Source organism: Hemicordylus capensis, chromosome 1 (genome assembly GCF_027244095.1).
Source record: "Hemicordylus capensis ecotype Gifberg chromosome 1, rHemCap1.1.pri, whole genome shotgun sequence".
Classification (NCBI taxonomy): domain Eukaryota; kingdom Metazoa; phylum Chordata; class Lepidosauria; order Squamata; family Cordylidae; genus Hemicordylus; species Hemicordylus capensis.
This window is the reverse complement of record NC_069657.1, coordinates 224,445,634-224,470,649: the sequence shown is the minus strand read 5'-3', so window position 1 is coordinate 224,470,649 and position 25,016 is coordinate 224,445,634. Positions and strand designations below refer to the sequence as shown.

The 25,016-nt window shown below is 41.4% G+C and overlaps 1 protein-coding gene across 5 annotated transcripts in view; it reads right to left on the bottom strand.

Annotated features, from left to right (window-relative positions):
* Positions 1-6,462: 6,462 nt before the first annotated feature.
* ZDBF2 (zinc finger DBF-type containing 2) overlaps positions 6,463-25,016 on the bottom strand; it is a 33,087-nt gene continuing 14,533 nt past the window's right edge. For 4 of the 5 annotated variants that reach the window (XM_053284128.1, XM_053284129.1, XM_053284127.1 and 1 more), the window contains 3 exons: positions 22,016-22,121; positions 20,315-20,442; positions 6,463-15,183 (listed from right to left, as the gene is read on the bottom strand). In XM_053284128.1, coding sequence (XP_053140103.1) covers positions 12,453-15,183; positions 20,315-20,442; positions 22,016-22,121 — 2,965 coding nt within the window. In that variant the 3' untranslated portion in view covers positions 6,463-12,452. Of the gene's footprint in view, positions 15,184-20,314; positions 20,443-22,015; positions 22,122-23,477; positions 23,536-25,016 lie in introns of all 5 variants that reach the window. The other variant, XM_053284131.1, reaches the window with a different exon arrangement.

Below are 25,016 nucleotides of genomic sequence, written 5' to 3'. Positions count from 1 at the left end.
AAAATCAGTGTTGCATTGGCTACTTTCCAGTCCTCCAGTACAGAGCCTGATCGTAGGGATAAATTATATATTTTTGCAAGGAGGTCAGCAATTGTATATTTAAGTTCTTTAAGGACTCTTCCATGGATGCCATCTGGCCCTGCCGATTTGCTAGTTTTTAATCCCTTAATTTTCAAATTCTATCAGCTTTTACAGTGGAGTTCACTTCCAGTCTACAAATCCATTCTTAGCATGAGGTTTGCTTGGTGATCTCCCAGTTTTTAACTATTGTTCGCTTAGCTGCTGTATAGAGATGAGCTATAAATCCCATATGCTTCTTAGGGACATTGGTTGTCAGTTGTGATAACATAGCCCATATCTAAAGTATAATTTATCATCCTTTTGACATTTTGATGAACTATTTTTCAAAATGTTTGGAGGACACTCCCACGAAATATGGAGGAAACCTGCCATACTCTTGCCACTTCTCCAATAGTTGACCTTATTAGTTAAACAAATTCTCCTCCATCTCATTTAGGTTAAATACTAGTTATAAAGAATCTAATAAAAGTTTAGTTTTAAATTGATGCACATGGCATTGGACATTTCTTCTGTGAATATTTTCATCCACTCATCCTCTGAAATATTTAGTTACAGCATGGCATTCCGTCTATTCTTAGCATACTTCCCTTTTTTAAGGTCATTATCAAAAGGATTTGATATGTTTCAGATGGCAGTTCTTTTGTACTCCTTACATTTTCATATAATATTCCAGATTCTGTAGATGTGTTCTAAGGAGGCCCCTCCTTGAGATTTACAGTTATAAAGTTTTTCCATTGAAAGCACTGAAGCCAATTTATTTGGTCAACGGTAAGCTGTCCAAGCTCAATACCTTTAAAACAAGTTCTAGTAAGAACACATCTGCCTACTTTCCTTTCACTATCCCTACTACTGAACTAAATTCAGTTCAGACTGGTTAGGTGGTCCACAAGTTAGACCTCTTGCTCCTCAAACATTCATGTGTCCACCATCTTGGACCAGGGTGGATGACATCATTACAAACTACACCATAGAAGTGTCCCTGTGTGTCACTCACAACTATACCTAATTTGGTTCAGATTGGTTGGGCAGTTCACAAGTTGGTTCACTTTTGCCTCAAACCTTTATGCATCTGCCATCTTGAATCGAGGTGGATGACATCATCACAGACTACGCCACTGGGGTGCCCCTATGTGTCTCTGCAGCTGTAGCCAATTTGTTTCAAATCTTTTAGGCAGTTCACAAGTTAGTCTACTTGCACCTCACAGTTTGCACTGAAGGACCTTGTCCTTGCTTACTCCTTTGGCAACCTCTTTGTGATAGAGTATCTGTTTTGCTTACAGAAGATCTGAGGTTCAGTCCCTGGCATCTCCAGGGAAGAGTGGGGAAGGTTCCTGCCTGAAACTTTGGAGAGTCTCTGTCAGTCAGTATAGACAACTGACTGAGCAAAGTAGACCAGTGTTGTGACTCAGTATAAGGCAGCTTCAGTGCTCCTGTGAAAGGACCTTGGATCTTGGAAGGACCCAAGGGAGATCTACCCCCTTGGCTTCACTCACAAGATAGCACACTAAAGGAAAGGCATATCATTGCTGTATTGTCTCCTCTCTGTCTGTCTGGTTCCACTCCCTCCTTAACATTGTCAACCTCATTCCTCATTCTGCACCTGAGGTGCAGTGTGTCGGGGTGTTTTTGATGGGGCACCCAGGCTTGGGAACTCTTTAGCCCAGGAGACTCAGCTGATTCCACCCCTTTTTGCTTTCAGGTGCCGGGTCCAAAGACTTCTGTTTCAGTGAGCATTTGACCTGGGTAGTAATTAAAGTTCTCTTTTCGGTGTATTTTTTCTACTGCACTTTTATTTTTATCATGCTGTGCTATTTTCTGTTGCTGTTCTGTTTCATTGATCTTGTTCTTCTGTTTTGCTACCTGTTGTGCCATTCATATATTTATATGTTTTTATATGTATGGCTGTCAATCACCTTTAAGGTCTGTTATAGACTGAAAGGCAGGATAGAAATATTGTAATGATGATGGTGTTTCCCTTTAGCTACTGTTTTAAAAGGTTACTAGCATGATTTGACCCCTCACCACTATTCAAGGGCCTCCGTGCACCCACCCCCACCCCGATCTTCCCACCATTTCTCTCTGTAACTATGTGTCTGGTTTAGGATGGTAGTCTGGCCTTTAGCCAGGGAAATAACCATCACTGAGGGGACAAATCTGGGTCCCTGAGGGAAGGCGCCCAGCCCGCTGGCTGATAGCTTGTGTTTTTTGTTTGTTTGTTTGTTTGTTTGTTTTTGCACTCCCACTCATGCCTCTCCAAAGGAGAGTGGGTGGGGCAGGACTAGGGCAAGGATCCATCTTCACTTTTTGCCTCAGAGTCCACTCCAACTTTGCTATGTGTCTATCACCAGTTCTTGATTGCTTGGTTTCCTCAGACTAGCTGACCATTCAGATCTACCCATGTATGTCCCTCCCCAGCAAGGAGCTCTCCTCAACGAGCAAGCTGCCTACCTGCCTTCCTGTTCCTCCTCTGCATTCACTTGGGTTGGTTGTATATTCCCTCCTGTCATCTCGGCCAATCACTTCTCTCTCAGCCTAACCTACTTCACAGAGTGGTTGTGAGGAGAAACATAAGGATGTAGTACACCGCCCTGGGCTCCTTGGAGGAAGAGCGGGATATGAAATGTAAAAAATGATAAATAATAATAATAGTGAGGTCCCAATTGTCCCTCCCGGATGCCTTAGAGTTTCATCCAATGCATCAAGATCCTTGAGCCTGCCCCAAAGTGAGCCCATTCTTGAACTCCAGCAGGGGGTAATCCGTGCACGGAACTGTGGCGGGGTGGTTCAAAGGTGGCGGGGATGCCACTTTAAGAGCGAGGGAGGGTGCACTTCCCCCCCCCACCGCTTCCCCCCGCTTTCCCCCCACTAGCATCCTTTGTTAAGAAAGCTGATCAGAACGGCAGCGTACCTCCCTGCTGCCCCGTTGCGCAGAAGTCCCCAATCCACCTGTGCGTGCCAGCGCATGCAGGTGCATCAGGGACTTCCAGCCATATCTGGGCAACGGGGGCAACGGGGTGGCAGGGAGGTACACTGCCGCCCCACTCAGCTTTCTTAACAAAGGACACCAGCAGGTGGGTGGGCAGTGGTGTGTGTGTGGGGTAAGTGCACCCTCCCCCACTCTTAAAGCACCCCCCTGCTGCCGCCTTCGAACCAGCAGAACCGCTGGTTCTTCAGACTGGTTCCGTGCACATCCCTAGCAGGGGGAGGAGTAGCAGATGGGCCCTGGGGAATGGGGAAGTTTAACTCCAGTAGCCATCAAGAGCCATACAGAGGAAGACTGGATTTGAACTCTTTGGGCTGGAAGAACCTTCTTTGCACATGCTGCAAAAGAAATGCTTAGGCCAAGCAGACATCTTTGCTAGTTGGGAGTCCAGAATAGAGGGCAGGCAAGCTAACAACAAATTCTTGCAAGTCCCCATGTAGAATTAATGGAGGAGCAGGATTTCTGCTCAGAACAAGATCCGATCCCTGTGATCCAGGGATCACAGTGTGGAGTCAGACTGAAGACATTTCACCTGTTAAGAAGAATCTTAAGAGTTCCCCTGGGGATTCTTTGTTGGGTGAGCCCAGCATTATAGGATATTTTCTCCTCTGGACCTCACTTCTCAAAAGGACAACGAGAACAAATAAGGTTAAAAATGATGGCTGACATTCAGAGCAAGGAAGTGTTGGTGCAGCAAGAGAGTAGCCCAACAGAATTTCCAAATAGCTGCACCAGTCTAGCAGAGAAGGGGCAACTTTTGATGCCCTCCTCATCCTCACAGAGCCCTCTGTGCCAAAAATAAAGGAACAGAGCTGGGTGTGTGGCTTATGGGGCCAGTGGGAGGGGTTAAAATTGATGGAGGGCAGGGCCTATGATTTGTGGGTTTAATTACGCCCCTCCCTCCCAGGGGCGTAATTATGCCCCTCCCTCCCCTCCCCCACCATATTTCAAGCACTAGATGAGTAAAGGACTGCTTTAAATATCTCTCCCCTCCTTCATGTCTCCTTGAGTTGATAATTTCCCCTTCCCAGATGCTTTTTCACATATATGGGGGTGGCAGGGTTGGGGATACAGGTACCTATAGCCTTTCCTCTGGAAGGGGAAAAATAATATTGGAGGAATATTTTAAGTAGGTAATAGAGGGTGAAGAAGAAAGAGGCTTGCATATTTTTAATTACATAGTGGCTTCTATGTAATCCATGTTAAGGTACTGTTCAAAATTTGCCCACAAAGTCTTGTTCAAAGTCTTCTGGCAAGCTCTAATTTTGTATTTTCTCTCAACAACTTTGGATATAGCAAGATCGGCAGCCATGAGAAAAGAGGAAGCAAAACTAACTGTAGTTAAATCATTTCCAGACACTATGGGGAAAGGGTTACAAGAATGATTTGAACAGAACAGCTGTTGCCAGACAGGCAAATAATGTGCTAAGCTAGGATATTTAAAAGTGTTTATACCACAAGGGTACAGCTGGGACATTCTACTGTTTAGATGGCAATCATAAACAGCTTAGGAAAAGGGGAAATTTTTCTTTAATTTGAAGCCTAAAGTCTTTGTTTACTGGGATCAAGTAGGGAGTTTTACTGGAAGAGAATATTTTTATTCTCAGATAACTGGATAAAATCCACAGACATGGTAAACATAAATATTTCTTGTATCAGCAATACATCATTAAAATTCAAAATATATTTTTGTTGACATGACAGTAGTCAAAAAACCCTAAAATACATTTTGTCATATTTGAAATTCGGATGGGTGATAGTTGCCCATCTGTAATAGCCTATAATCAAGCAATAATTAAATTAAGACCTTCCCCTGAGAAATTAAGACTTCCCTTTGAGGAAAAAGACTATAAAAGTCTGAACCACAGGGTTGAGGGTTGTCATTACATCAGTCATTACACTGGGACATCACATGAAGTCATCAGATTCACATCAGGTTTCCAGATCAAGGTCTGACCACCCAATACCAGCATTGCTGGTCTTTGATCTGCAGGTCTCTCTAATAAATTCTTAACTTTTATCTTTTGAGTGTGTGTTTCATTTTCTAAGCGGTGGGCTTGAACATGAGCCCTAGCCCCATAACTAAGCTCTGGCCAAGCAAGGCTAATTGGGAATAAATAATTCCAAGGGGAAAGAATTAAGCAACCTCCGCCTCACATTTCCAGGCAAATTTGCAGCCATCTGCAGTTGTTTTGCATTTAAAGACAACCATCAGGAGGTTCTTGTGCATGTTTCTTATCAGGGGCATAACTATAATAGGGGAAGGGGAGACAGTTGTCTGGGGGCCCACTGCCTTGGAGGCTGCCCAGAGGCAAGTCACATGACTGACTCCCCCAGCCACGCCCCCGGGGCTTCCTTCAGTTGTATTCATCCTCCAAAACTGATGTGAGTGTTAAGACCTGGAGCTACCAGAACAGCATGTCTTTCTCTAGTACCATTAAATGACTTGCATTGTCCACAGTTTACAAAACTTTTAAAAAAGTAATTTAGGATGATGCTCTATTGTGGCGCACGTGTGTGTGTGTGTATATATATATATATACACACACACACACACTCTCTGCTTTTTGTTACCACTTCAGCCTCATTTAAGAATTTCTTTACTTCATGAGCTGAGCTTCAGTGAGGGGGGAGCCATTTTAAAATCTTATCTCTGGGCCCACTCCAACCTTGCAACACCCCTGTTTCTTATGCAACATCTAGTTGGGCCTTTACATGCCTGATAATTGTCTGAGGATAAAGATGACACCAAATTGATACCAACCCTTCTCTCAGCCAATGCTCTTCTGAAACCTTAAAATTATAGAGCTATTCTGTTACAGGGACCATTTTCTTTGTTGGAATATAGTTTTTTAAAAAGTAGTAGACAAATGCAAAACAGAGCTAGAATTGCTTTATTTGGGTTCAGCTTCGAAGAATTCTTCTGTGCTCCAGTGATATTTGACAGAGCACCATCAATGTTTGAAACATCCTATTTCACAATGCCATTCCTGTTGCATGGCTAAATGTTTCCTGGTTTACAGAAATAACAAAAGGTCAAGTTTCAAAGTTGTGGCCAGTGGGTAATTTCAGACCCAAGGTTGAAGGCAGAACAGACTTTGTCCTGGGTTCCAGGTACAAACAATCATTTAAAGAACTAGAAACACATCTAGGTATTTCCCAGTGTTAAGCTTTCTACATAAACAACTGCTGCAGGTCCCATAGGGCTATTATGCAATTGTAAAATGGGAGGAGAGCTACCTGGACTAATTATAGCAGAGTTATGGGGCAACGTCTTCTCTAAGGTAGGCTCGGTTATTCAAGGTTTTGTACAAATTGCAGGTTTTTTTCACACTGGTGCTGACAAAGAAATTAATCACATTCTGGCAGTTAAAAGAAAGAAAACCAAACCAATTACATAATACCAAATCCAACCTTTATTGTATTAAAAGAAAATTTAGTTTCTTTCAGTGTTTTTTAAAGGAATAAGATTTATACGTGTAAAACATTACAAGCAAAAGAGAAAAAACCCTTAAATTCTGCAAATGCTTGCCTATAAATAGAAAGCAAGGATGATTTTGAGACATGACTTACAACCAATTTTGTTCATGCAATGCATAGTTCTTCCTGTGCTACATATTGGTTAAATCCGCTTTCTTTTATTTCCCTCTTTTGGATCCAGCTTATTTTTATCAGTTAGCTTTCAGTAATTACAAGCTTATGATACAGTTTGGAAAATTCATTATTCAGATAGTCCCATTTATTGAATCAGTGGAAATGTTTGGCAGAATATGCAAACAAGGAGTCACTCAGATACAGATGACAGAAAGAGAAAATACACAAAAATAAAACTTGCTCTTTCAAGTCATGTTTACTATTAAACAGTGAAGATATTAAACATATTAGACTTGCCAGATCCCAGATTTTGACCATAAGACTCAGGCTGTCTTTTCCACCGCACAGTGAGTACTTATGACTTGACTGCAGTCAACAACCAAGTTTAATAATTTCTGTCAAGTTGGAACAATACCTTATTCAACATTATGGCACACATGTTGAAATGTGAGTAACTATTAGAGACCAGTTTCATTAACTGGCATCCTCATCCCAAAACACATTTTGCTGTCATTCTCATAAGCCTAAGTTAATTTGTATTCAGTTCACACTATAATTTTTTTTAAAAACCCACACCTTTGGTGCAATTTATCTGAGTGAGTACGTGTGCATGCAGTAATTGTGAATGATGTGATTGCACAAAAGTGGAGGGGCTCTCTGCAGTAGAATGCAAAAGCAGTGGACAGGAGCTTTAACTCCTGCTTCCATATTTACTACAGGGAAATCTAGCTTTTTAAACACACACACACACACACCAATAACAATGGGAAAAACTACTCATGCATTTTGATCTTTAAACCTTTTGTGCCCAAGTTCACAAAAAGCTAAACCAGCCCTGAGTGTCGTCAGACTGCAGCTTTTATGACCTATGGCTTTAAGTAAGCTAGCAGCAGAATAGTGGATACTTTGACATTTTATAAAAAAGAACTGGTGATAGTAAATAATAATAATCAAGAAGGAATAGAAGAAAATTAAAATCTGATGGGAGGGAGGGAGCCCTATTTTTACACTGGTGAAACATTTTGTAAAAAAAATGTGGGGATGGGGGAACCAGAGATGTTTGACAATTATATATTGTATTGAGAAAAGTGTTCGAATCAGCTTTTGTTGCAATCTAGCCCTGATTGTAATTAGTAAGAATCATGCTATTCTGTACAGGCTGAATTGTGCCTCTCTGGATCTACCATCCACTGGCTGACATTCTAACAGCATTTATTTATTTATTTTTTTATATACTGCCCATGTAAAAATGGTTCCGGGCAGCTCACAATCAAAAGTAAAACCATTCAAAATATTGACACAAAAATTAAAACCAGTTAAAATATTAACATAAAACTCATTTAAAATCCATTTAAATATTATTAAAATATGCACGTGTTTCAAGCCCTTGCACAACTCCCAGTCCTCCTCCGCTGTGCTGCTACAGCTCCAGAGTGCCGTTTGTGCTCTATAAGTGCCCTGCAAGTTCAGAAACACATGGCTGAGGGTCAGCAAAGTCTTTCTGATCTTGCAGAGTACTTCCAGAGCATGGACAGCATTCAGAAATATTAGGCCTGAGGCACAACAGCACATGCGCAGGGCAGAGAATCGGAGGAGTTGCATGAGGAGTCCCAGCATATCCCCACGGAGCCTCCTTGACCTTGCACTTCACTAATCTGGTGTTAGCCTGTTTTGGAAATTGAAATATTTCTATTATTCCTGCAGTTTTATTTTGCTTGCAAACTCATCTGAGTGGCAAATGTACTGAAACTTTCAAGGGTCTCTTCAAGATTTAAGTACAAGTATGCCACATGCTTTCCCCAGCAAAACAAGGTGCAGAATGGGAGTACTTTTTTTTTGTTTTTACATTCATATCCTGTTCTGCCTCCAAGGAGCTCATGCTTATTTTTATCCTCACAACAACCCTGTGAGGTAGGTCAAGCTGAGAGATACATGACTGGCCCAGAGTCACCCAGTGAGTTTCATGGTTGAATGGGGATTCAAACTCGGGTCTTCTCAGTCCTAGTCCAACACTCCAACCACTATGCACAACTTTACTGTTGTAAAGATAGCACAGTCTAGCAGCCATTTTCAGTGAGGCCTTGGAGCTCATGGTAGGATTTCAGGATGCGATACATTGGTTTCTCAGGCAAAACCTTAATTATGACATGTAAAGCATTATTATCATCCAGGTTCTATAAAATATTATACAAATATTTCTTTGGCAATTCTATTCTGTTTTTAGAATAATTCTAAAAATTATCCCTTTAACATTTATGGCCAGGATATAGAGAGTTGTACAATATGTGGAATTTCTGCATGCACACAGAACTCCTCAGCATATTTTGCATGCACACTGAACTTTTCATTCTTCAGCACCCAACTTCCCCTGAATACTGTTCCCAACACTTGGAGGATTCTTCAGAACTGCCTCTAGTGCGGTTGCTACCTGGTCTTCTGAGATCCAGACTCCAAGACACAAAAGGGCAGAGTCTGGGTGCAAAGGTGTGGTGCCTGGCAGGTCAAGGAGAAGAGCCTGGGCACTTTCCAGACTAGCAGCAAAATGCCTCCATTCAGGCAAGGCCCATCCAATACGTAGACAGCAGGGGGAGCAGTCTCACGGTAACTAACAACCTGAAAAAACAGCAAATTTTTAATGCTGGATATATGACGTCCAAGCTCTACATTGCAGCAATTAATTTTGAAACAAGGCATTGCAAATATGAACAGCACCCTGATGTCCACATAGGGACTGTGGTGTCACAACGCAGGAAGTGTGGAAACACACTTCCGAGATATGATGTGACCCTGTTGCCGAGTCTAATCTGGAAAGCGCCCTGGCGGGGGCAGACTATGACACCTGGCCAACTGAGAGAAGAGCTTGGCTATGTCCGCTTCCTCTAATCTGCAGCCTGGTGGGGGCAGAGTCAACAGCAAAGACCCTCAAGCCAAGAAGAAAATGGCCTCCACTCTCTTAAGCCCTCAACCAGAAAGCTTACTTCTTCCCCATGTTGACTCTGAGGAGGCAGTTCAACACTTGAAACTTGGCAACTAGTTGGAAATAGAAATGAACGTGTCACTCAGTCCTAGTCAGAATAGGAAATAGGTATGCCCCTCAGTGGCATATGAAAGTGCATGGGTGTCCACACAGCATCATTTGGATTCTGGCCGATTTATTCATATTTTTAGTTTACCCTTATCCATAGGCTTCGGCTGGGTATTAATAAGTTAAAACATGCACATTAATCCACTTGATAAAATACACAAATAACCAAAATGTCACAGTCTCCTTAACTTTCTTTTGATCAAAGTATATACAGAAAACATATTTTAACAGTCATGGGAAAGGCATATACAGAAGTAACAACAAACTGTAGATTTATTTATTTTTTATACTTTCAGAAACAGTTTTCCCCGATTTCCATTCTAAGCCCTTTACTTTACAAAAAATAAGATATCATAATTGTTTTAAAAGAAAAAATATAATTATTAAATTTTTCTTAAATATAGCCATTTTCTTTTTTTAAAAAATAATTCTTGAAGACCCTATTTACAAAAAAAAGACTTTCATGCAGATATGCAAACAAGTTTAAGAGTTTTAAATTTTTAGTATGTACTAAAAACAGTATGTACCCTATGCATCTTGAGTTGTGAAGAAAAATGGGAGCACTTGAAAACAGCACAACTCTTGAGTGCCTGCCAGACACATGTACAAATACACTCAATCCAAATGTTCATTAACTTTTATGAACAGAGCAAATTATACTTGCACTTATACAGGATTGTGTGTTTTTAAAAAAAAATTTGAACCAGCACATTAAGTAGGAAGGACACTCTTTTATTCATAACAATAGGCTAACTCAAAATCTGTCAGTGCTAACCGATCATAAAATTTTGCTTTGAAATGTAAACTTGCTTTTTAAAAAGACTGCTTTGCATTAAAACCTTTATTTATAAAGTAGCTTTGTTATAAAAATTATCAGTTTAAGAACTTCTGTTCTACAAATCACTTTTGTATTATAGTATCAAATGATGGGAGGCACTAATATTAACCGGCTACTGCAGTTCACATGAAAACAATGTCCTAATAACAAGTGATGTAGAACACAGTATAAACATTCATTCCCATGGGTAAAAGGTTTTCCCCCAGAAAAGAGACACTGGTCAGCTTCCTAACTAAGGAGAAAGCATTGCACTGGAAAATCGTGCCAGTGCTGCAGAGTGCTCTCTTAGCTGTGCAGTGCTGGGGGGCAGGTAATTTTCTCTGATCTCTGCTTCTCCCAGAAATGCCCCACACTACCTGAAAAACAGCCTTCAGGGCATTTCTGAAGGAAACAGAAATGAGGGGAATCCCCCCACACACACACACCCTCCGGCACTCTGAAACCTCTCCACACTGCTTCATATCTTCCCACAGTGGTAACACTCCCTTAGTTAGAAAATCAGCCATTGTTTTACAAATCCATTTGAATTCCATGTAAATTATAATGGATATTTGTTTATAAAACATTTAGGTATTTCTGTAATCGTTGATGTCTGCTAGTAAATCAATAGAGATGCTACATTTGAACCAATTAAGAACAGTGCCAATCACTGATTTACAACTTCAAAAAACCTCTACAATGTTATTTCTTGAACCAAGATTTGTCTATCTATTTTGACTTAAATGTGGAGTAATGTCTTTCAGAACTGTTTATCCTGAATAGTTTTAATTTGCTTGTTGGAATTATTTTCAATTACTTTCACAACTATACTCTGAGCTGCTGGGGAAACCAGATATAACTAGCATTCATCCTTTCAAAATGCCTATGCATGTTTAATTTCAATGAGAATCAAAGGTTAGAAATATTGCTTAGGTGCAGCATTCTGAGTTTTGTGTGGTCCAAGTGCCTATAGATCCATTTTTGATGCAAAGAGCATGAAGGGTTACAAAAAGACAGTCCTCTTTTCAGCCTATTTTCTACCGTGATCGTCCCTGGTGCTCTTGTTTACATCGACAGAGATAAATTTGACATGATGGGGATGGGAAGAAGAGCAGGAATAATCTTGCAAACTTTGTACTAGGCTTATATTTCTGTCTACAAATAGCACTTTGTTTGAATTGTATTCATTTCCTTTAATTTCTAACTAACAGTTATTGACTTGAACCTAAATTTCCTGCAGTGCAAGTTGAAAGCACTTCTGCAAACACCGAGGGGTGGTATGCACCCCTCCCCTGATTTCACCTTTCCCATTTGCAGACCCACCAAAACGGGCTGCAGAGGAACAAGGACCTTCCACTAGAAGGTGAGGAGGGGTGCAAACAAGGGGAGAGCAATTGGTGGTCTCCCTTTTCCACAAGAGCAGAAATGGTCTCTGCTTGGATAGCAAAATCTTTGGATACAAGCCACTGTGGGGAGGATTTGTTTGTTTGATGGGCAAGAAAACAGTCTTATGTATAGGGCAAATGTATCAACTTTTGCAATGTAATACACTACATTTTAGTAGAGTAGACTAATATCCAGTTCAAGTTCAATATTTTTATGCCGTGACGTGTGGAAGCCTAGAACAGGGCCTTTAGTGCTTTCAACAAACAAAATACACATAACGTGTACATAATAGAACAGTGCAATGTACAGTGTGCCCACATAATAACAGCATGAACAGTTTGTAGGTATAAGGGCTTATTGTTAGACCTGGAGCTTATTCCATTGCAAATCTGGTACATTAAAAAACAAACAAAAAAAAACCCCTCTGAACATTCTTCTTCATTCAGCCTGTTCTTGGCAGCCTCTTAGGCAAGACAGAATCCAAGAGCATATGGTCTGGGCAACATTCATTTCACAGTGCAAAGGAGACTCTTGTCTCCATTCATCTCCCATTTCTTGACATTGGAAGAGGCCCTCGCAGTGCCCCTTTGCCTCTTTTCAGGGATGCCCATGAGAGCTGTCGTGTTCAGAAAAGTCCTTTTTGGCTTCCTCGTTATCTTTAATATTTTATCAGATTTTTCTTTCTTAAGGTGCTTTCTTACAGTAGCTTTCTTTGTTTGGTGCCTGGAAGCAGACATGGCAGAGGATTTCAGGGCACAAGACATTTTTCTCCTCCTCCTCCCGACCTTTTGCTGGGCTGTTGTCCTGGATGGTTGTTTCCTACGGCTTTTCCTAACAAGGCTGTGCCTTACAAAAGCTGCTCCTGAAGCTTTTTTGGAAAAACCTGGCTCTTGATTACTGCCTTTTCCCCTCTGCCACATCCCCTTTGAATTGCCTTTTTCCAAACAGTCTGCCTCAAGTGACTTCAACGGAGGTTGGACTTCCTTTCTGTTAAATGGAGTTAATCCAAAGTCACTTTTCTGCTGTGACTGGCGAGAGTTCAGTGGTGAAAGAACCAAGTGTTTACAGGACTTCTCTGAATTGCTACATACCAGGCATTCTGATCTTTCTGTGGAAATAGAAGATGCATCTGTTTTATGACTTGAATTCATATCATTCTCTTTAACTGGATCTGGCATGAAAGATGCTGATGAACTGTGGAATTCTGGTGAATTGAAGGGCTTTGGTGGCACGCATTCATACTGTCCATCAGTTTGTTTCTTCCTGTTTGCATCAAGGCTGAGACTCCTGAATAGCTGCCGGACATGTGGAGGCTTCTTTGTCTTTCCCCCCACTCTGCTTTTGGGAGGTGTTTTTAAAACTCGATTAGTCAATGGGTCATAATACTTAATAGAACACTGTTTGTATCTGTACCGTACAGAATCCTTACTCTCTGTGGAGTTGTGACTTCTCCTCATTTTGGGAATGTCTGCAGCTTTGCTCCTAAACTGTTTCCTCTCTGGACAAGAGAGAACATAGACCATTGTTTGGGGCTGCAAAGGGCTCATAATTTTGGTATAAGATTCAGGAAGTTTGAGGGCACATAGTCTTGTTTTCATGTTTGGAGTCTTCTCATTGTCTGACCAAAGGAAGTTAGGTTGCTGGTCGAGTGGCTCATGGTCTTTTCTAATGATTTTTTGTTTCACAACTGGATAGTGCACTACGCTGGTTTGGGTTCCATGGCTAACCTTGACTACTTGGCATCTCGAAGCCAGGCGCCAAGTCCTTTTTTTAGGCCTCTTTGTTGATTCTTGAATGTGTTGTGTTTCTGAGGTGACAGACAAGTTGCTGAAGTCAGAGCCACCACTTAATATATCAGTAAATCCTGGCAGCCCTGGAGCTGGTACAGTCTCGGTGTTGTTCTCTACAATTGCACTGCTGCCCACTTCATCTTTCTGCCTTTTCTTTCTCCTCCTTGCGCAATTCGCCAAAGACTCTGTATCAAAGTGGCAGCGGAAGCGGCCTTCCCTGAAATCCCGCACAAGGGCTTCTATTTTCATATCGTCTTCATACATGATCTGGGACCATGTCTTTCCTACAAAGGAAGGAGGCACGTGGGGCAGAGCGGGAAGAACTGGCTCCTTATTATGAACTGGCCCATCCTTTCCCCCTTCTACGGCTTGCTGCACTGAGCTGTTTTTAAGAATGGAACTAAGCTGGCTGCCGTAGTTCTCATCTCGTAGATTTACCTGGACCTTTTTAAGAAGTTCTAGATTTTTAACCGTTGCCTGGGGCAAGACTGTCCCTGACGGAACCGCTGCATCACAATCAAAACTAATGTCTGAGCCATGCAGACTACTGTGGTCCAGAAGTGACAGGATATTTACACAAGAATTCGTCTCTTCAGCTTTGCAAGGCAACTCTTTGGGGAGAGTTCCATAGCAATATTTCAGAATGATGTCTTCAATTATTTCATCTACGGAAGTTTCAACACTTCTACCCAACTTACTTTCTTTCCCCCCTGCTAACTGGGAAGCTGCTCTAAAAGTGAGGGAGCTGCTGCTACCCACAGGGTTGCTAGTGTCCCTGAGACAGGTGTCGAATAGCTGAGTTTCCTCCTGAGGTTGTAAGCCATCTTGTTTGAAAAGAAGCTGACCTGAGATTAAAGAGTTACCTTGACTACCGACAGGACTCTCGTGTGAAAGTGAAACAGTTACTGACTGGGCTGGCTGCAAAAAGGAACTCAAATTTGGATTCAGTAATCCAGCTTGATGGCATATACCCTGCTTGCTTTGTTCACACTTATTTGAAACCAAATCTGGTACTACTGAATATCTATTGTTTTTTGCAAGGACATGAGGGGTGGATGGTGAGTGGCTAACAGGTAATGGATGGAGTGAAAGGTTTACAGCACTAAATGGGTCTTCATGGCTACTATCATTAATCATAGCCCCTTCAGCCTGAATCACGTTTTTTGTACAATGGGAGATGCCCATAGTTTGCTGTGAAGTTCCTAGATTGTGTTCTTGTTCTTTTTCTAGGTTTTGGGTAGGTGTTAGTGGCAAATACGTCTCCTTCAGTTCCTCCTGTGATCTCTGGGAAGCAGGACAGCCAGACTCAGCAGTAAATCCGCTGTCAATGCTTGGTTCTTCCCCACTGCTTGTAGCGCTCTCTTTCTCCAACACTTCCACTGAAAGAGGAGACTCCCCAGCTCCCTCCTTGCTCACAGGGATGAATGGCACATCATCATAAGTTGGTCTATGGAAGGGGGGGGGGAGAAAAAAACTCCACATAAATATTGTAAAGCCACTTAACATTAAGACAAGATTTGCAACTAAGGGGTTAAGAGCCACAAGAATAGCTAAGCAGAAAATACCCAAATCAGTACAAGTATCACTACGGTTACAAGCCAAATTGGGCCACCAACAAAAGCACTATTTTATTACAACTTACAGGTTTGAACTCTAAATGTCATGGACAGTTATGTTGTTTTCATTAAATCCCATTAATGTAATTGTATAATATGGTAGGGGAAAGGAGGAAAGCTTTGAAATTCTGCTGCATAAGAGAGACTGCAGTACTATTCCCAGAACTACTTCTAGTGCCAAGAACCTTTACCACATTGATTAACGCTCTTCCGAGCTACTAAAGTATTGGGGAAGGACCTTTGGGGACAGCACAAATAAAAGAAAGAACACGAGCCTTCATTCTGACAGCCTTAGTTACAACAGCCACTTGGTAGCTCTTTGCTGCAGGGAAGCTTAATGTAATAATGCAGCTACCAGCTGCCTGTGACCATCAGAGCGTGCTTTCATTCAGAAGAAGGAAAACACATTTGTCATGTCTTTACATTATAAAATTAAACATGCTATCTGAATAGCTCAGTGTTTGTAAGCAACCTTGATTTTAATTTACAGAAAGGCAGAATAAAAAATAAGCAAGATTTCTAAACATACACAAATACACTAATCTCAAGATCATATTCTATACATAAACAGACTGCAAAACACACTACACTGAACAGCCAAAAACTATATCAAAGAATACAGATTGATACACAATGTATGGACATCAATTTCTATTTCGATTATGGTAGTCATTCTGCAACGGAAATATGAATATAGGGATGTGCAAGAGCTGGTTTGACACAAATCTGCCACAGTTCAGACTGTATTTGGACCAAATTGAGAAAAATCAGTCTGTGCACAACAAATATGCCTATCTTATGTATATGAATCTGGTAGCCATCTCATCTAAAAATCTATATACAGTTTTCATATAGATTCTGCAGTTCTTCATTCACAGCTGAGTAGTGAAAAGATTCTCACTTATTTCTGACCTTTTCTGTCAACTAAACTTGAGGTTTTCAGTTGTCATCTGAATCAACACCCATAGTGATGTGTACTAATTTAGTTAACAAGGTTCTCAACTGGTCACCCTATTTTCCAGCTCCCTTCAATGGTCAGATACACAAGTTCATTGTTAAACTCAAATATCGTAAGATTCTGGAGAAGTGTCGTTTCTACATGAAGAGTTGAGACTTTAGTCTAGTTGAAATGGCTTTTGACCTTGATATAGCAATTATTTATCTGGGGCAAGGAGGAGGTCTCTTTTCTCCTCTTGGCCTTGGACATATGCAGTTGATTGTCTGCACAGGCACAGCTGGATTTTGCATTAGTAATCCCCGCTAGTATGTTTCCCAGACTATGGGAAACATCTATATTGGGCTGCAGCGATGTAGAAAGATGCTGAAAGGCATCATCTCATACTGCACAGGAGATGGCAATGGCAAACCCCTCTGTATTCTATCAAAGAAAAATCACAGGGCTCTGTGGTCGCTAGGAATTGACACCGACTTGACGGGACACTTCACCTTTATGCTGTTTTCATATGTCTGAATTCAATTTTCCTCATGGATTTTACTTTTATGTAATGGTTTCTTTCTGTGTTCTAACCCTAGCCAGAATCAGAATCAGCTTTGCCAGATATAACTTTAAAATTATATAATAAGGGTATGATGTGTGATAGATTCAAATAATAAATGCCTGCATAAATAAGGTACTTAACTTAAGGTCCATGGACCCCTTAAGGTCCATGGACTTTTCCAGTGGGCTGTGGAAAAATCTTTGCAGCACTGAATTTAATCTACTTTCTGCTGAGTAAGAATAAAAGTTTTCCTGGTAAGTGAGTGTTATTTTATTGAAAACAATTATCCTAAGTAGTTATTCCCACCCCCCTCCATTTTTTTACCTTATGAAAATATATAATTGGAGTGAGGGGTCAATGAGGATCTGGGGTGGGGGTCCCACAGGTACAAAAGGTTTAAGTTTAAGACTCCCTGGCACAGATCTACACCAGCTATACTATGTGGGTGCCTTCCTATGAGTTCCTACTCATCCATCGATAAAGAAACACATAGGGTCACAGCAGCTACCTGGAACCAGGCTTCAGCAGGATAACTGGCTTGGTTCATTTTGCTTGCAAGTTAAAAAGACAAACCAGTGTTCCAAGAGTACCAAGCATATAGGGTCACCAAGAACACTCTCTGGACCCATGACACTTTGCATCTCTCAGACTTAGGTCCCCGATAAACTGTATCAGTTAATGGAATATCAATTTTTTAAGGGGCTGAAGAATGTTCCATATGTTCTGGCAGCATCCTGTAGTATAAGAATTAATGGGCTATCTTCAAAAAGGAAAACCTCAGCAGTATGAAAGAGCAGAAATGCCCTCCCTCGCATCAATACAGCGCATAACATAAAAGCATAATGGATAAAACACACAGTAATAAAACACTCTACACTAACTTTTATAAATAATATATCAGGTACCAGAGCAAAATACTATTTTAGTCTGCACTCATTAGAATGACCTACTCCTTGGCTCATGGCTGCCACATGTGAGTGATGTGATTATAGCTAACCTAGAATAGTCAGGTGTTTATTTCACCCCAGGAGTTGATTATTAAGAAGTACCAGCTCTGACCTCATAGTTGAGACTCAGATGGGACTGGGCTTTTGACAGACTTTGAAAGTCAAAAGAAAAAGAAAAAGAGAAGTCCTGAATCCCAGCTTCAAAACTGTTCTTCCACCAAAGCTTGGGGTCACTTTGGTTTATATCAAACCCAACTAGCCTCTAGGTCAGGCCTGCACAACTTGTGACCTGCCACACTGAATGCCACCTGAGAGGCACATTTTGTGGCCTGCCAAGTGCTTGGCAACCTGGGCCCCCACTCAAGCTTCAGAGGAAAGGGGGTCAAAACAGGAGCCAACTTTCTTTGTCCTCCTCCTCTCCAACTCAGTTGCCAGCCAGACCTACATTTTTGGCCTCTTGTTTCGTCATGTGAAAGGAGGGCGAGGATCATTCTGGCAGCTGCATGGTGATCCCTACCCCCTCCCCAGTTTCATGATGGTAAGGAAGGCTGCAGTCACTTGGTGACTGGACTGCCATGGCACACAGAACACCTTCGAAAACCAGCCAGCCCTATGTGTTGCTTTCCTGCTTCCTTATTCTCTGCTTGGCCATGGCACCCACGACAACTCCACTGAGCAGCAGTGCTCTCCTTCCCTGCTCCAGAGCAGGAGATGAAAGCACGGTGGGGGGGGGGGGGGGGCAGTGTCATTGGCCACGCTCAACTAAGGTGTCCAGGGTGCCTCCACTGAGCAGCAGCCAATAGGGATGTGCACGGAACTAGTTCCCACCCTCCCGGGAGGGTGGGGAAATTGCTTTAAGGCACAGGGAGGATGTTTTTACCCCCCCCCCGACATGTTTCCCCGGCCGCCACTGGTGTCAAAACCACTGGCACGGGGCGGCTGTATATCCTCTTGCTGCCCCAGTCAGCATAATACTAGAAGTGGCTGGCACGTGTACTTCATGCTTCTTTCACTTTTGCTGATGTCTGCTGCTGCTCCATATAGATTGTGTGCTTCTTCCCAGCCTCACACTCCTAATCATTTTTTGAATTTTATGTTCCATTCCATTCTGCTTCTGCAATTCATTTTAACTTGCTTCTTTATACAGTTTTCTGCTCCAAAAACACTTGCATTTACACCAGTTCAAAGATGTTAAACCCTTCTTCCACAGGGGAACGAATATATCTGAACATGATTCAGTACTCCCAAACAGAATCATAGACTCAATCTTCGTTTCTCACACCAAAATTCCTACATCATCTTTGTTGGCTTTAACCTGGATCTCAAAATCTCTGCCAAGCCATTCCTTCCAGATATCTTTGAAAGAATGTCTTGCCTAAAAAACTGAAAAACCCCAGAGAATACATGAAGGAATCTGGGAATGTTTGAGTTTGCTGGTACACTACGCCTTGTTTGCTCTTAAAGTCTTCTTAATTTTTCTTCCATAAAAAAGTAGTTTTCAACCATTCCTCATACAAAATTATAATTAAAAAGAACCCCATATCTGAACAGTAATACATAAATAGCAAGTTGAGGCCATATACACAAGCATCTCCCAATGTCTATTACTGAACACATTCAAGTTATAGCTCTGTTAAAAGATACTTTACATTATTAATTCTGGAGGCATATATACAAACCGACATGAAGGATGCAGTCCTGATCCCCAAATGTATTCCTATTAGCTAGCTCACAGATGCTTTGCTTCCCCTAACTCCAGTGACACACTTGCATCTCCTGCACCCATACTGTGTGCACCTTGCCTCACAGTTTAGAGCCACATTTCTAATTGTTTGCAATGAAAGATATGAAGATATCATATTGCAAAATATATGAGCTGTTATGGTGTTGCAATTTTAATACCCTGCTTATCATTTATGTCACCTGTCCACAATCTTACTGATTAATACAGCGCAAATATTATGAGACGGTTAAAGACAAAAATAATAATGGCAAAGGTATTAAGTACATTGGTTTGAATCCAAAATGGGGCTTTCCCACCCCACCTCCATCCTGCAGTCTCCAGCAGCCCCCAAATGCTGATCGTAAAGGTTAGCAGATCCTCACAAACAGTATGGAGTATAGTGCAGGGGGCTGCTGATGGTGTGTGTGTAGCGGGGGGGGGGGGGGGCACGCTGTAGGTGGAAATCCCAACCCGTCCCTTCTTGAATGAGCAGAAGTGCCATTCTGCTCGTGCAAATACTAGTTGGGATCCACGCTATTTATTTATTATTTATTTAAAATATTTATACTGACCACGATCATTATTAGGTTCAAATTAAAGGTTGTGGTTATTTAGCTATTGTCATGCCAAATAAAATTCTCTGTTTTGAAGCCTGCCTCTCAAAGTTTCCTCCTGGTAAACTTCCTTTTCCAGATGGCTAGAAGTGCTGCAAATCCAACCTTTTCCTACTTAACATATTACACTGCGAATATATTACAAAGTAGTCAGATAAGCCACTAATTGGATATTCTACCTGTTATCGTGGTATCTGTAGGGATGATGCTGCAGAACATCTTGCAGGAAACGCTCCATCAGGCTAGTTGTATCCATACGATTCCTACAGTAAGTGGCAAAGTGTCTATGCTGCGAACTGAACACATGCTGAATAGGGAGGGAAAAAGAAGTTTGGTATATTTATTTATTCGAAATAATTAATTCCCACTCCTCCAGTATGATACTGTTTGGGACAGCTCACTTGCTGACATATTCAGGAAAGCTATCCAAAAAGGACTAGTGTCTTCATTAAAATACCAAGATCAAGAGTAACTCCCAATCATTCTAGTGATGCTGCTCAGTTATGGAAAGTGAACAGAAAAAGTATTTAAGAGATGCTAGTAATGTCTATGTGTGATAAGTATGCCATAGATAATTCCTCTTCTTTTCCCTCTCCCAGCCAAACAGCAGAACCAAGGAAAACTGATAGGAGGAAGAGGGTCATTAAGACTGGGAGTGGAAAAAGAAAAGATACAGCATTTGACTGAGGGAAAATAGTGGTTTAGGAATAGTAATGAGGCTTTGAAATAGCTACAATTAAGGCAGGGCTACACAACCCTGAGTTGAGGAGTAAGGGAAGAACATAGCAACAGGAGCTGTAGAATGGATACTGGAGAGGAAGTAGTGGGAGACTATGCATCCTTTCCCCCTTGGCCAGTGAATTCTTTTTCCTGAGGCTTAGGAAAGCCTTTTGTTACATCTCATATGTTTTTCATCTCTAGTTAGTGCTTTCTGAATGGGAACACAGGTATCCCAGAGATAGATAAGGAGAATCTTGACATGGTGGCTATCCTCTTAGTCTACCATACTCTCCCCCCTTTAACAGCTTTGGGGCAGATGATCTTCTTGATAAGATTTGACTGGCTGAGTACCCATAGGAACACAGGAAGCTGCCATATACTGAGTCAGACCATTGGTCTATCTAGCTCAGTATTGTCTTCACAGACTGGCAGCAGCTTCTCCAAGGTTGCAGGCAGGAATCTCTCTCAGCCCTATCTTGGAGAAGCCAGGGAGGGAACTTGAAACCTTCTCCTCTTCCCAGAGTGGCTCCATCCCCTGAGGGGAATATCTTGCAGTGCTCACACATCAAGTCTCCCATTCAGATGCAACCAGGGCAGACCCTGCTTAGCTATGGGGAAAAGTCATGCTTGCTACCACAAGACCAGCTCTCCTCGCCTTGAATCTCCCATTCTCTTCTGCTAGCCATATTGGGCAGGGGACAGAGTAGCATGCAGTGCAGCTGATTAGAGCTTCTCCCCAACAGCTTGAGTCCAGGCCAAGAATTGTGACTGCAATGATAGTGATAGCAGTGAGGAGGGGACTAAGGCTGATTGGTGGAGCAGGACCTGCCTGTGTTTTGGGCAGATCTCTAGTGCACCCCACTGCATATATTTTAATTCATTAATTTTCTCACACACACACACACACACACACACACACACACACACGGAACCACCGTTTGGCCATATAGATGTATCACCTCAATCAACTTCAAGCTCGAAAGGGGGGGGTTAGGGGAGAGACTGTGTTCATGAGCTAAACCCTCCCATTCTTTATCTTCCAACTTTTTCATTCATCTGAGAAAATTAGAAACTAATCAATTCCTTCTATACATAACATAAACCAGAGGTTTCCATTATGAGCATTGAGGTCTCAAGTCCTTACAGAGTAACTTTCATACCTGTTCAAGATTACTGTAGTGTACATGGCAACAGTTGCAATAGCCTTGCCTGTTCTGCACGGCTGATACTCCAGGCCCAGCCAGCTCTGGACCTTGTATGCTTAAGCTGAAAAATGGAAAGTTTAATGTGGCTAGTTGTCATTTTCAAAGAAATAGAAAGAAATTAGACTCACAACCTCTGGTTTCAAGCACCAAGAGGGCTGCTATTAAAACATCGACATGCACATACATGCACATGTTCCAAACTCAAGCAAAATTCACTTGGTCTCACTGAATATGATGCAGGAGTAAGAAACCTATTCTTATTCTTCTGGAATCTGGAAGGTTCTTTTAAATTTGACATGCAGTCTGAAAAGAAATATCCAGCACAATCCTGGGCATGTTTACTCAAAGGTCAGTCCCAATGAGCTCAATGCGGTTTACTCCAACCTCAAGCAGCAATCCTACATATACACTGAACTCAGTAGGACTTATGTCTGAGTAAAGGTGCCTAGAGTTGCACTGCTAGTCACATAAACCACTAATTTATACTGGGTTGTATCCTAACTGTTCCCACAGAAGCACTCCATGGTCACAAGCTCCTTTTCTTTAGAGAAAGAATTGTGCTCATGCAAGGACTTTTCCACTTGTGAGAGGATCCCTTACATGACTGCAATAGCTCTCAGTGCAACAAGACTGTGAGAGGGTTCTCTTACATGAGCTTGCGGCCATGGAGTGCCTCTGCATGAATGATTAGGATACAACTCTCATCCTTCACAAGTAATTTTAAGATTACAAATGTGTCCAAAATAAAGGGTTGGTGTTTTTTTTTGTTTAACCATGTTGTGCTGAAGATGCACAGGCCTCTCTCTGCTGAGAGTCATAACAGGGTACTGCCTCCTCTCCATACGTATTTGCTATTTCTCTCTTTAGTTTTTCTGAGATTAGTGAAACTATAACACTATTAAATCATTATCCTTCTAAACCAGTAGGTATTTTGTTATAGTGAACAATCATTCAAAAATTTTATTTTGATCATTTGAGAAAAAATAAAGCACTGAGCACTTCTGACAGGCTGTTCTGAAAAATGTATACATTTTACAGACACTTTGAGAGGTGATAACATTTCATGATACTCTATAACTATACTACATTATTCATATAAAGCACTTGTCAGTGATTGCAAAGAAACAAACCAAACTGGTGTCACCACCTCTGAAAATTAATTCCTAGCTATCAGCTACCAATGCTGGTCAACATAATAAACCATTTAAGATGCAGCTAACTAAAAAGATTTGTAATGAAAGTTGATTAGGCTAATCTGTCAATATTTCCTAGGATAGAATTGTCAAGAAAGTGGAACTGATTCTAAATGGTAACAAATGCAGACCAGTAAAACGTCACTGTCATTTTGGGAGGGGAAGCTTCCAAAGCACTGCACAGAGGACAACTTCTTTAGGGAAAAACTTCAGGAAAGATTCACCTTCGACCAAACACCGTCATCCTCTCCGCTGTTTTTCTGACTTACTGGACAGTCATGCCTTATGCATGTAAACAAAAGTAATTGTATCAACAATACTATCTATTTGTCTCCATCTTTCCACCACTAAATTTTAATCAACTAATCAGGTTTGATTCAATCTCTTCTTCCCATTTCTAGTGTCTCATTTGTGTTGGTGTTGCTCTTAAACTGTGAGCCGTTTAGGATAGGAAACCATCTTTTTTTATTTTCTTTTGTTATGCAAACTAGCTTGATGACTTTTTAAAAAAAGCTATTTAAATATATTTTTTAACAACAACTGGAGGTTAGGAAAGGGGTATTTGTGTGTGTTGAATATGGAGCAGCCTGTAGAAAGGAGGGGATACATGGCCACCCCACATTCTCTGCAGTAGTTATGCTGAAGGATTCCACACACTTAAAAAGTTCCACATATTCAGTAAATGTTGGAGGGGGGTGATTTATTGAGTGCATGGATCGGTTTTGTACCCTTGCACCATTTTTCAATATGTTTGTGATCAAACTTCCAAATAATATAGGCACAACTTTGTCAAAGTGTGGTAAATGTCTCAGTATTGCATATTCACAGGAGCTGGAGTAGTTGGCACATATATATGTGTGTCGGGCTAAACCAAAAATATGGAATTCAGTCAAGACTGTAACTGGTCACACAAACAAATTGGTCACACACACAAAAAAGGCGGAGCGGGGGGAGGAAAGACAGCATAAATGAAAACCAGGTCCAACACAAACAGAAGTACTTCACTATTGCACAAATAATCAAGCCAAACAATCCCTACAAATCATGAAGTGTATGGAATACTAATAGGTTTATGAACACTGGGAGTCAATAAGAGGCTGTGACATTGGAGACAATCATATTTGAAAATACTTAATTATTACAATAAACCAGAAGGGAGGAATACAAAGGAGGGGTGCTTTTAGCTCCTCCAGACATAAGGCATAATAATAATAATAATAATAATAATAATAATAATAATAAGAAGAAGAAGAAGAAGAAGAAGAAGAAGAAGAAGGCGGCACACAGTGCAGATCATGGTCCAACCAAGCCAACAAAACATGCACTGTTTGTTTGTTTAACCACAGTTCCACATGTCTTCCAGACATAAGTGCAGTGGTTTAACTATGGCTTATAAATCAGAATATGAAACAGAGATCAAGTCCTGGTTTCATATCCTGGTTTGTAAGCCACATTTAAATCACAATTCCCGGGTTTGGATGACTTGGAACATAGGAAGCTGCCTGATAGTGAGTGAGGTAAGGCCTACATGTGTGAGGTAAAGTGGGGGGGAGGGGAGGAGGGAGCAAACAGACTTCGCACTCCTTTGCTTTACATCCCCAATCCAATATCATCTGAATTGGATCACAGACCCATGTGAGTAGGCCCTGCACTCATCTGAGTTTATGTGTGGAGGAGACGTCTGTTTCCCAAGCAACTGATTAGAGACTGAGGAAAGAAAAAGAATTTGCCTTCCCCGATCAGTCAGGTGGCTGTATTATGGT